This window comes from Pistacia vera, unplaced genomic scaffold (genome assembly GCF_008641045.1).
Source record: "Pistacia vera cultivar Batoury unplaced genomic scaffold, PisVer_v2 Contig77, whole genome shotgun sequence".
In the NCBI taxonomy this organism is placed as follows: Eukaryota; Viridiplantae; Streptophyta; class Magnoliopsida; order Sapindales; family Anacardiaceae; genus Pistacia; species Pistacia vera.
The window spans coordinates 1,196,085-1,208,631 of NW_022196634.1; the positions used below are offsets into that span (position 1 = coordinate 1,196,085).

Below are 12,547 nucleotides of genomic sequence, written 5' to 3' on the forward strand. Positions count from 1 at the left end.
TATGATTTCACATGATTCACTAGGAATTTTTAAAATAATAATTTAATTATAAATCTCATAAGATTTGAAAATTCTTCTCATAGATAGTTAATATGATTATTAACTAAGGTATTCGAGTTATTTTGTGCGTATTTTAACTAATCTTCAGAGCCTATTGAACAACCTATAAACACAAAGAATCAAGTAAACAATAATATTATTGTGGTAGGTGATCCTAAAGTTTGAATTCAAAAAACTCAACGGAGAGAGTAAATTTTCTTGACCATCAAACCAACTCTTAGGGTTGCAAAAATTATATATTGATGTATAAATTAATGCAATATTATTTTTGATAATAATGTTAGGTCCACAATATTTTTTTATGATGTGACAGTTTGTCATTGGTTAATTTGTCAATTAACTGGACCATACAAACAGAAGTAATCTATTTTATAAGCTGATTAATGATAAATTATCGGGTCGAAAATTGTGAAAGAGGGTTACGAGAGTGGGGGTGGACCTGTGATTATTCTATCTTAAGCCATTAGTGGTTATAAAAGTCAAACAGCGGAAGTTTGCATTTAAAGATACACGGCTTGAGTTTCTATCCAAAGAAGCTTCTATGCAAATATGACGCAGATGCATACGCTTCAAACATCAAATAATAAATTAATTAGTGACGTAAATCAACCTTTATTAATTACACTTATCACAAATTCATTTTAATCCATTAATTAAAGTAGTTACATAAATCTCTTTCATTTATAGTATTTTATAAATCAATGATAATTGAAATTATTTAAATAATTGAATCATGATGTTTTATATTTCCTTAATTCATTTTTTTTATTAGGTTAAAAAACAATCAACATAAGGATTAACACATTGACCTTTACTTGTAACATTCCAATGAGTGATCTGATGACATTATGAATAGATATCTTAACTAACATATTATTTTAATGGATTTAGTATTGCAATCCTTATTATTTACTGGATAATATAGTTTTTTTTTTAATTTGTTTTATATAATTTTATCATTTTAAATATTAATTTTTCATTTACATATGAATGAAATTAATTCAATTTTGAATTAGATTTTTCAACAACTAACAATCTCATGTATCACTAGTCTATATTAAAATTAACAACCAAATAATTTTGTTTCATTAATAATAATAATAATAAAAACATCACAAGTGACATATTGCATTCTTAATAACAAAAGAAACTATTTTTATTAATTATTTAATAAGATATTATTATTTTAAAATGAAATTTCTTCACCTCTTTTTATTTTGGGATAAGGAATTGTTCAATAAATCCATATAATTCATTTTTTAATTGTTCTTATGCTATAAAAACACCCTCAAAATCACTTGACTACGTGAAAGAGTATTGAATTATTTAATTTGTAGTTGATAAATTGATATCACAAATTAGAAGTTGATTATATTTATAGTAATAAAAGATGGGCCTTTTTTTTTTTAAATTAATATATATTTTTTATAATTCTATTTATAGATTGAAAAGATATTATGAAAAAAAATGAAAAACATTTTCATTAAAGTATAGTTGTTTTTCAATTTTTAAATGTGGACAGGTAATAAAAATGACTATACATATATATCTTCATACGGTGTAAACATATATTCATGTTTTTATTGTTTAAGTTTATGAAATTGTTTGATAAAGAAAAAAATAGACTTTATGATTAAATGTCGTACAAATTAGTGATCTTTTTAGATGAAAGAGTTCAAAAATTGTTTTATCAATGCAAATTTTTTTATTTTGGGTAAAATCAGCATGTTCTGTATTTTGGATTAAACATATTTTCAAATTAACTGTCATGTTAAATAATTTTTTTTTGTTGATCAGTTCAGTTTGTACGCACCTCAATTAATATTTTGGGATCCTGAAGTTAACAGTCAAGTAAACTCCCTCAATAACTACCCCTATTAATAACTCAAGTGAATCAAACTCAAAACATCTTAAATAATATATTAAAAATTTTTAATTGATCCGTGTGCCACCGAGTGGTGGTTATGTTATATAAAATTGATGCAATGCTTTTGTGTTTCTTTATTTTTTTTATTTATTTTTTTTCTTGGGGTATAAAATCAGTATTCTTTCATTTTGGAGGGCATTTATGTCATCTAATTCTGTCAGATTTTTTTTTTTTTTTTGTCTTGTTATTTGTCCGCGTGCATATTATTAATTGTTTTCTAATAAATTAAATAATGGGCCCACCCATGAAAGGTGGGGAAATGCCAGATAAAATAATAATAATAAAGCCTGTCAGGAAAAGTCTGAATAGCGCAAATCTCAAATAATTTTGACAATGATACTGCAGAATTTTTGCTCTATATATCTCATAAGACTTGTGGTTGATTAGCCAAATCCGAAATCTCACTCCTGCTCTTCTCTGCTTTGCTTAACCTTAATCATGATCGACCTAAATGAATGTTCTTCCTTCTTCATCCCCATCACAGCAGCGGCTTTAGCTCTAATATCTGCCATATTTATCCTCTTCCGTTTCCCAAAATCGCCTCAGAAGGCAAAAAAATATCACCCAATCGGCAGTTCTCACCTCAGCCAAGTACTCAATTTCTACAGGCTCCATGACTTCATGACTGACCTTTCACGCAAACACAAAACGTACAGATTGTCTACTTTGTTCAGAAGTGAGATTTTCACCACTGACCCTGCAGTTGTTGAATACATGCTCAAAACAAACTTTCCAAACTATGGCAAGGTAATATCCTATTATAGCTTTACTTGAGAAAATAAATCATGAAAATATTCCAAATTGATATATGCATTTCATTTTCTTCTAATTTTTACTCATTTCCAGTTATATGTTTAATTGCTGCTAAGTTGTTTGAATGAGAAGGAAACCAGCACAGCTCTGCCGACTTCCATTTTGTATGGAGACATCTTCTTCTTTTCCATATGAATTTGTTTATCTTGAGAATCAAATGGAAGCAGAAAGTTTGAAGGCTGAGCTTTTCCTCCAAAAGATGTAGTTGAAATCAATTGTGGAAATAATTTTGCACATTGAATCTATAAGTTTTTACTATTTGAAACTCAGATAAAAAGATATGCTAGTACACTTTTTAAGTAATTTTATTCTTAACCCAAAACAAGGTTGAACACATAGTATATGGTTAGCAGAAAATTCTAATTCTACCACGTCCATGGAAGCAGGGATTGTACCAATATAACATTTTGACAGATCTACTGGGTGATGGGATCTTCGCTGTAGACGGAGACAAGTGGAAACATCAAAGGAAACTATCAAGCTATGAATTCTCCACCAAGATTCTGAGGGACTTTAGCAGTGTAGTCTTTAAAACCACTGCTGTAAAGCTTGCTCGAATAGTATCTGAAGCTTCGGCATCAAACCGACCGTTAGACATGCAAGTATGAGCTTCTAATAAGATTACTTTTTATATACAAGAAGAGGTATTAATTCCGTTTATTGATGATTGATTCACTATAATTATGAGTTTATTGCAGGATCTTTCATGAAGCAACCTTAGACTCTGTGTTTAAAGTCAATTGGGTATAGACTTAGATGGTTTGTCTAGAACATACGAGGAAGGCGCTCGATTCACTGATGCTTTTGATAAAGCAAATGCTATTACTTCTTTTCGTATGCTGATTTCTTTTGGAAGATTAGGCGGTTCCTGACATTGGATCAGAGGCTGAATTGAGAAAGAATATCAAAGTCGTTGATGAGTTTGTATATAAATTAATTAAAGGCAAAATTGAGCAACTCAATAATCCACATGTTGATTTACACCTGTGGTACAATAGTTTGAACCATCTGCGTTTTAGTTCAAAGTTTTGGTAATATCTGTATGATTAAATAACGAATCAATATTACGGGGAAGAGAAGACATTCTGTCAAGGTTTTTGGAACTGAAGAACCGATCCAAAATACTTGAGGGACATAGTTCTCAATTTTATGATTGCTGGGAAAGACACCACTGCTACCACTGTTTCTTGGTTTTTTTACTTGCTTTGTAAGTACCCTGATATACAAGAAAAGATTGCAAAAGAAATAATAGAAGCAACCCAAGTGAGTAGTAATTCAAGCATTGAGGAACTTGCAGCCAGAGTAAATAAGAAACCCTTGACAAGATCACTATCTCCCCGCAGCTTTGTCTGAGACACTCAACCTATCCGCAGTTTCCGGTGGTAAGTACATGCATAAGCAGAGGTAGAACTCGACAAATGTTGTTAATTACGCACAAAATTTTTTATTTCAATTTTCATAAATGTTTGATACGATTTTGGGGTTACCCTCCAACACCTGGTCGATTAATATATTAAGACCATCATTGGCTTTGTTTGAAAGAAGTATTTGTGGTTGGTGTCACAGGATCCGAAGGTTTGTTTTTCTGACGACACACTGCCTGATGGTTACTGTGTGAAAAAAGGAGATATGTGACTTGTCCCTTATGCAATGGGCAGGGTGAAAGATTTATGGGGTATGATGCAGAGGAATTCCGACAGAAGATGGCTCAGTGAAAAGGGTCACTTCCAGCCAAGAGCTCTTTCATCTTCACAGCCTTCCAGGTTAGATAAGAGTCTGCTCATAACCATGAGTAAATAACCTCTTTTTTAGACAAGCTAATCAATTGGATGAATGGTGTTGAACAGGGGGTCCGAGAATCGTCTAGGAAAGGATTTTGCTTACAGGCAAATGAATTTTCTCTATGATCCTCTTGGAAGCTACAAATTCAAGCTCAATGATGAAAGTAAACCGTCCCATATAGAACTGCTCTGACTCTTCATATTGATGGTGGACTCCGTCTTTGCGTCTTCCCGAATCGAGCCGTGACACTATATTTAATGCTTAAACTTCTTCCAACTGCCTTTGGCACTTTACTAATCAGAAAGTGCTGAGCCAATGACAATATTACGAAATCTAGTTGATTATTTTGTTGTGCTTGTGTACTTCTCTCAATTCGACCTCCATTCTAGTTGAAAGATAATTCTTGGAGAAGCTTCTCCATTTTGTAATTTGCTTATGTAGTAATCAAGTTAAGTATCTAGACAATATGGCATTTGGCAATGTAAATAAAACATTTTTTTTAAGAAAAAAATTTCAATTGACTATTACGAAAGATTGAAGTCAAAGGCATATCTATAGACTTGAGAACACAAAAAAGATGTAGATATTTGGAGTTACCGTTTTTATCCAACGCTAGAGTGAAGTCAGTTGAGCATTATGATATAACGATCAAGTCATACAGCGGAAAACAAAAATTATTTACAATATGGATCATTCCTTAGAACTAAGATTATGACACAAATTTACAATTTATATATTATATTAGAATTCGCAAAAACAGTTTGGTTAAGATCATACACACGTTTGAAGGCTTCTCCAACTTATCTCTAAGACCATCTCCAACCCATGTCCACCAAATTGGTGCAATTTGTGCAACACTTATTCCATCTCCAATCCACAACACCAATATTGCACCAAAAAGAATATTCCTTAAATATTCTTTAGAATATTCTTTTTTTTCTTTTATTGTAATAATCAACAATTATTTATTTCACTCATTATTTTGTATATATTAATTAAATATTGGGAATATATTTTATTAATAATATTATTGAAATCATACTAATTTAATAGAATTAAGCATTTATTTAATCAAATAACATTACTTTTATAGAAAAACATTATAGAAAAACATTACATCTAATATAAAATGATACAAAAAAAAAAAAAAAAAAAAACAACAACCACAAAGGTAAAATTCTATATTGATAGTAATTTATTTTCCAAATTAGTATGTTCTTCCCACAAATGATCAATTAATGCATTCGAAGAGCATGGTGAGCCTCTGTAGTTTAGTATGTTCTTTAATTTTAGTGTTTTTAATTAGTGTTAATTTTTATTTTAGATTATTGTAGTTTAATATTTGCATTGAATAAAGTTTTATTTTTAATTTTTCATCATTTTTTAATTATATCATTATTATAAATAAAATCAAATTAAATTAAATACAATACTCAAATTTGGTTTGATTTTTGATGTAAAATTTAATACCCATATAACTTAACAAATTAAAAAAAAAAAAAAAATCAAAATTAAAAAAAAAATTTTATTTGTGCTGCGCCATTTTGGCGCGGTGCTACAGTGCTGCGCCAAATTTGGCGCACATGCGCCAAAATGGCGCAGTGTTTGGCGTGGGTTGGGTACCAACCCACGCCAATTTGGTGTTTTTTGCACCATTTTGGCGTGGGTTAGAGATGCCCTAAACTAGTTCGCTACCGATTCAAGGGTAGGATCGAACTAGCGGTAGTCTACACGAAGATAACCCCAAAGAACTAAAGGATTTGCTAGATCTTCTTTACCTCAAAAATCAAGAACAAAATCAATACAATTTTGATTCAACACAAAAAGCAATCTGGCGTGGAAGAGAGAAAGGGGGCAGGAATTTTTAATCTTAATGATTAAATGAATATTGTATTTCATTCACAAATTCTGCAGTTAATGTAGTGCACAAAATCCCTATTCCCTTATAGAATAGGCTTGGGCATCAACCCAAACAACCCTTATGTCCAAACAGCCCTATTTAGATATTTAATTATTATTATTATTATTATTTCAATTAATAAATAAATTAAATTTTATATATATATAATATAATATATATATATATATTATATATAATATATATATAATATATATATATATATTATATAATAAATATATTTAACATAACAATATTTCATTTAAAATATATGAGAACACATACTTAAATATAATCTCACTTATTTAATTTTTAATATAAAATTAAATAAAGGCTACGACCTTAGCAAATTTAATTGAACTGTGAGATTACCAAAATACCATTTTGCTTAAAAAGACGAAAATGCCCTTCTTATAAACTAGTTCTTAAATTATCTTCTGTGTGTGTGACCCGTATGCTCCTTATCATAACGGTAGTGTACAGTATCGCGATTAACACTAATTAATCGTCTCACTATACACAGACCAAGATTGAACCCTAGCAAGGCATCATGGCCACCTGATAGATTCGGATTCAGCGAAGCAATTACCTGTTAACGATATGGTTACCATACAATCCAATCCTTTCATCATCTATTATCTCAACGAGACCGAGACATAGAAATAGTGTCAACCTCAGTTACTCTCGATATGTATGTATTCAGTTACTAGACCAATAACCGAAATAATAATCTGGATAGAGTAACAATTCAATCCCACTGTGACTACAGTTTTAGTGTCATTGCCATTTACTGAATTGCGTCGTGAGATAACTTCTCCTGTATCCGAGAGTGATGAATCCTTTGTTGATACACCATATCTTGATACACTCCTTGATGCAGCCACTCACTACCATATTGATAGCTCTAAATAGAACTGCATTAGGCTAGTGTCAAACTGCACCAATCGGTGCACAAGACGCTCTGGTGATCTCAAGTCTAAGGATCACATGCACCACCATTTGTTAGAGGATTTGTTCCATAGACACTGGGGTTACCATCCATATGGAATCCTCTGGTGGGTTAGTTCAGTGAACTTGCTTACAGCAAGTACCCATGTGTTGCACCAGGTTGTCACCAAACAACCTTGACAAGTGAGATCGGTCACTGCCTTTTGACAGGGTCACTCAACACTATGATAGCCTTACCATATTATTTGTACCCTTATTTCAAAATAATACTAGGGCTATGGACGTTTCTAGAATGATCACCATATAAACTCATAGGGTTCTCACTATCAAGATTTGAAACACTTGATACCCTGGTCACGGTTCTACCATTCTAAGGACATATATCAATACCTACAATAATGATTTACGCAATATAGAATAAAATGTCTTTTTATTGATCAATAAATTAGATAAAAGGTCTTATCTATTAACAATAATGCTACCGACACCAAAATTTTGTACCGAACGACGTGTCACCTGATTAGATGCAACCACGTAGTACATTAACAAATATTCCGTGAATGAACGACCATTCATCAAATATGGACGAGCGTCCATGATTAGTGAATGACTGTTCATTTTAAATGGACTCTCATCCATATTATATGGACGAGAGTTCATTTACTATGGATGAGCATTCACCTAGAATGGACACTCGTCTATAGTTTAAATTAATAAATTTTTAAAACAAAAATGATCTATGGACAAGCGTCCCTATTAGGAAAAAAAAAAAAAAAAAAACTAATGCACTGTCACCAACTGAAACAAAAATCCTTTCTCTTTTACCTCTAATAGTTTATCACATATCATGAAGTGCATCAATATTAAGGTCTTCTTTTTATGATTCCTTGAAATGAATCTTTTTTAGCTTTTCATTCCTTCTTAACTTTATGTGACTCTCACCCCGAGAAAATCAAAGAAGCGTGGTGGAACGACGTTAAAATGGCTGCCTACCAATGATGAAGCTTCATGGCTGAAACTTGAGGTGTAGATGCCATGGAAAGGTTGTATGTTGATTTCAGAAATAACACATAGATCACCAACCAACTTATAGATCAGTGTCTCGGGCACAACAGGATTGCTATGTCCTTTACTTGACCAGTATGAAGCTCTCTTTGCAACTTTATCGCTAGGTTCCAGAGTATTGTGAATGCTTTCCTCTGGATAATTATCAGTGCTGGAAGCATAGATTGGCGAAAAAATCAGTCCTCTGACAGGAAATGTTGTACAACCTCGAGCTAAAAAGGTATAATCTCTATTCTGTCTCTCTTTCAACCTGCAGCTTGGTTCAACTACATGATCAACTTTAGATAACTGCGGAAACATTCTCAAGCACAGCTGCTTGAAGAGGCCATTTGCAATCATTGCAAAACATAGAAAAGCATATGTTACTTTCAAGTACAAGAAAAAAGTTTCAAACCCCGCTTCCCTAGGGATTTAGGGCGTTAGAAAGCAAGTTCGACAGGAAAAAGGATCCTAGAGACCACCTTGACTCTTTCAACGACCTGATGGAGCTACATTAGGTATGTGACTTGGCAAGATGTCCTTGCTTTATAGTCACATTGGTAAGGGATTTCAAGAGGTGGTACAAAAGGCTCAAGGCGAACTCGATTAGTTCTTGACAACAATTCTCCTCGTTATACCTACAACAATTCCAAGCAAGGAGACAATTCGCAATGTCGCTCAGCTATCTAAGCAATATTCATTAGGAAAGAGATGAAACACTAACCTCGTATTTAATGAGGTTCCAAAATGAGCAGGCAAAGGTCGCAAATGCACCTGAAGAGTCGATAAAGACTTTGCTAATTGCAGGCATACGACTGCAAACGGAGTTGTGGAAAGAACTCCAAAGTGAATACCATGTGAGCCTGGCAAAATTCTATCAAATGGCCGCTAAACATCAGCGAGTGGAAAGCTTGCTAGCAGCCTTAGCTAGAAGCTCACCAAGAAGAGCCCTAGACAGGCGACAAGATCGCCCAACAAATAAATGGAGGGGTCAAGACCGCAATGACAAGGACCAGAACAGGTTCCAAAAGAGGCAAAAAATAGAAAATCATGGGCAAAGGCAACCTTTCCCGTGATATGCAAAGTACACCCCCTCACTCAAGATATAACTCATATATAAGAAGTCTCTCGAGAAGCTAAAAGACTGCCCACTCCAGAAAGGATTGGGAGGGGGCTTCCTGGCAGAAGAGATTGTCAAAAATATTATCGATTTCACCGGGAAATCGAACACAACACCAATGAATGCCGGGCTCTAAATGATGCCATCAAAGATCTGATACGAAGAGGCCACCTAAAAAAAATTTGTCAAATGGGCACCAGCTCGCGAAAATACAGGTGAGCAAAATAATCAGATCCAGTAAGCCCTAGCCAACAACAAAGTTCTGGTAAGCATGATCTATGGAGGTCCCGACATTACAGGGAGCTCAAGGCACTCTCGTGAGCAATATGTGCGAGAGCCCAGAACAGACTCGGTCTCCCGAGTAATGAGTTGTTAATAGAAGCTGCCAAAGCGGCCTAGACAAGAGAGCGAGGTGATAGGATTGACCATGGAAGAGTGTGAAGAATATCCTCGCCACAATCATGATGTGATCATTGGCAACATCTGAGTACTCAGGGTAATGGTTGACAAAGACAGTGTAACGAACATCATTTTCTTAGGAGCTTTTCGAGAAATGAGGTTCATAGAGTGAGACTTAAAGGCGTGTCCATCGTCACTCTATGGATTCATTGGGGATAGCCTAGTCCCCAAAGGAACAATTGACCTACCCATGACCTTGAGGGTAGAACCCAAGATCGGGACGGTGATGACAGAATTCTTAGTGGTGGATTGCTCGACCACTTATAATGTCATTGTTGGAAGATCAATCCTGGACCGATATGAGTGCAGTCACCTCAATATGTTGCCAAGCAATAAGGTTCCCAACTCTAGGCAGGGTCGCAACAATCAATAGCTGTAGAAAAGAATCCCAGGAATGCTACAACCATGCCATTCATGCAGTACTGAAATGGCCTCTTCTGAGAACCATGATCATCGCTGAGTCTGAGCCAAAGCTCGAACCTCTGGAAGACACCATAGATCCTCGCATCCATAAAAGAGAAGAAAGTTTGCTCTTGAGCGGAACCGAGTGATCAATGAGGAGGTAAAGAAGTTATTAAGCAATGAGTCGGTCCGAGAAGTACATTACCCATATTGGCTCGCAAATGTAGTGGTAGTCCTATAGAAGAATGGGAAGTGGTGAGTCTGCATTGACTTCATGAACTCAAAGTTCTACTAGGACACAAGCCTTCTAGGCTCACTATATAAACAGAGGTCAAGTCTCTTATTATTCATTCACAAATAGCCTAAAGCTTTAGTTCTCAAAGTTCTTGCTCACAAGAACCGTCGCCTCTCCCACTGTAAAGCTTAGTTTCGACTAACTTTACCTCTCTTAGCCGCTGTAAAGTTGTGCCCCAACCACTTTACGATGGTCTTGTCCTAAGCCACATTATTACGATAAACCCTTTTCCCGCTTTCAGCCCTCACTAAAATACCTTCAATCGTACTGACTTGAGCATTAGAGTGCCTATAGTAAACACCACATCGGTGTCACTCGAGCCTTCATGTTCGTTCTTTTTGTCCCTACAGGTCCACACGATTTTCATTGGCTCATCTTCACAAGATCCATCCCTTCCGAATCAACCGTAGATTTTACCATCTACAAATAGTATTATGTTTTATTAATTTTTTTCAATGGCATATATACCACATCATTCATAGTTTAAGAATTTTTTTTTGGTGAAACGGATGTACCAAGTCATTTGATTATTTTGATTTCATCTAATTACCAACAAAAACAATGATTTAAAAAAAAAAAAAATTAATGCGTTAGGTGACATAATGTTATAAGTAATACTACACATAAAAACTTCATATACAAATTGTTCCATACAAATAGATAGGACAATCTTACATGATTGACATATCATCCACTATAATTCATTTAGTTTATCCCTAATTTAAATCCATTCAAATATAATTAAAACAAATTAGTTTGCATAAATCAGTTTATATATATCGAATATGTGTAATGTTCTAATATTATCGAATATGTATACGAATGATATGGTTTTTCAGTCTCATTTAAGACTTTGCCAAATGTTAGATTAATTAGCAAAATACCAATTATGTAATAAATTGAGTAGTACAAATAAAGGAGAAAAAAATTAAGTTAATACAAAAAAATTAAAGTAAACTTTTATTAGTATAGCTTTCAATGACGTAGTTCGTCCATTTAAAATAAAAACTTTCCTTTCAAGATTAGGATAAATCTGAAGCATGGGCATGCAGGAGGTAGAGTAATTGCATGAAACCTTCAAATTAAAGGTCCCAGAAGTGGGGCATCTTGACTTGGAATTTCATGGCATTTTTTGTCATCACAAAAGGCGATAAGGCCGGCGAGGGGCGGGGGAGCGAGCTCGCCATTTGGGTACCTTTTCGAGTCGGCAACGGTAACAAGGCGAAATCACTCAGCCAAGACAATAAAAAAAAAAACGATAACAAGGTGAAATTGATGGGGTCTTTTATATTCAACAACATTAAGAATGTTTTTATTTATACTGTTGATTATATTGGTCGTTATTGTAAGATTAAGAGACAAAGTTTAATATATTATTACTTCTTTTTTAATATCTAATGTTCTTTTACCATATGATCTAATGATTCTTTTCATTTGTTAATGCATTTTGTCTATTTTGTTTTGTTTAATTTGTATTAATTATTCGTTATCAAGCAAGGACGTAGCCAGGAACTCAATTAAGGGGGGGTAAGAACATTAATTAAATTTAACCATACAATTGTAAATAAACTTATAATAAATAATATATTTGTTGGAGTTTTACACCGACTAGTCACGCTCAAGCCTACTGGTGTATAAGAGAGGGTAATCCTTAAATTCAATAAGACCTTATTGGGTGAGGAGTCAAGCCCACCTCAAATTCTATCATGGTGTCATAACTAAGCCCAATTGAGTTGAGTGCTTGACTAACGGGTGAGAGTTAGAGACAGTCACTATCTCCATCAACAAACATGACCCAAC

At 33.8% G+C, this 12,547-nt stretch overlaps 1 protein-coding gene across 1 annotated transcript; it reads left to right on the forward strand.

Annotated features, from left to right (window-relative positions):
* Positions 1-2,425: 2,425 nt before the first annotated feature.
* LOC116116346 (cytochrome P450 704C1-like) lies at positions 2,426-4,774 on the forward strand. The gene is made up of 6 exons (XM_031402436.1): positions 2,426-2,734; positions 3,187-3,402; positions 4,013-4,102; positions 4,367-4,375; positions 4,487-4,563; positions 4,648-4,774. Exons 1-6 carry the CDS (start codon positions 2,426-2,428, stop codon positions 4,772-4,774), a joined length of 828 nt encoding a protein of 275 aa, XP_031258296.1.
* The last annotated feature ends 7,773 nt before the right edge of the window (positions 4,775-12,547 follow it).

Excerpts from the sequence above, each read along its gene's own strand:
- LOC116116346 (XM_031402436.1), top strand. The coding sequence starts at position 2,426 with ATGATCGACCTAAATGAATGTTCTTCCTTCTTCATCCCCATCACAGCA. Across the intron at positions 2,735-3,186 it reads ACTTTCCAAACTATGGCAAG|GGATTGTACCAATATAACAT; the intron begins GTAATATCCTAT and ends CCATGGAAGCAG. Across the intron at positions 3,403-4,012 it reads ACCGACCGTTAGACATGCAA|TACCCTGATATACAAGAAAA; the intron begins GTATGAGCTTCT and ends TTGCTTTGTAAG.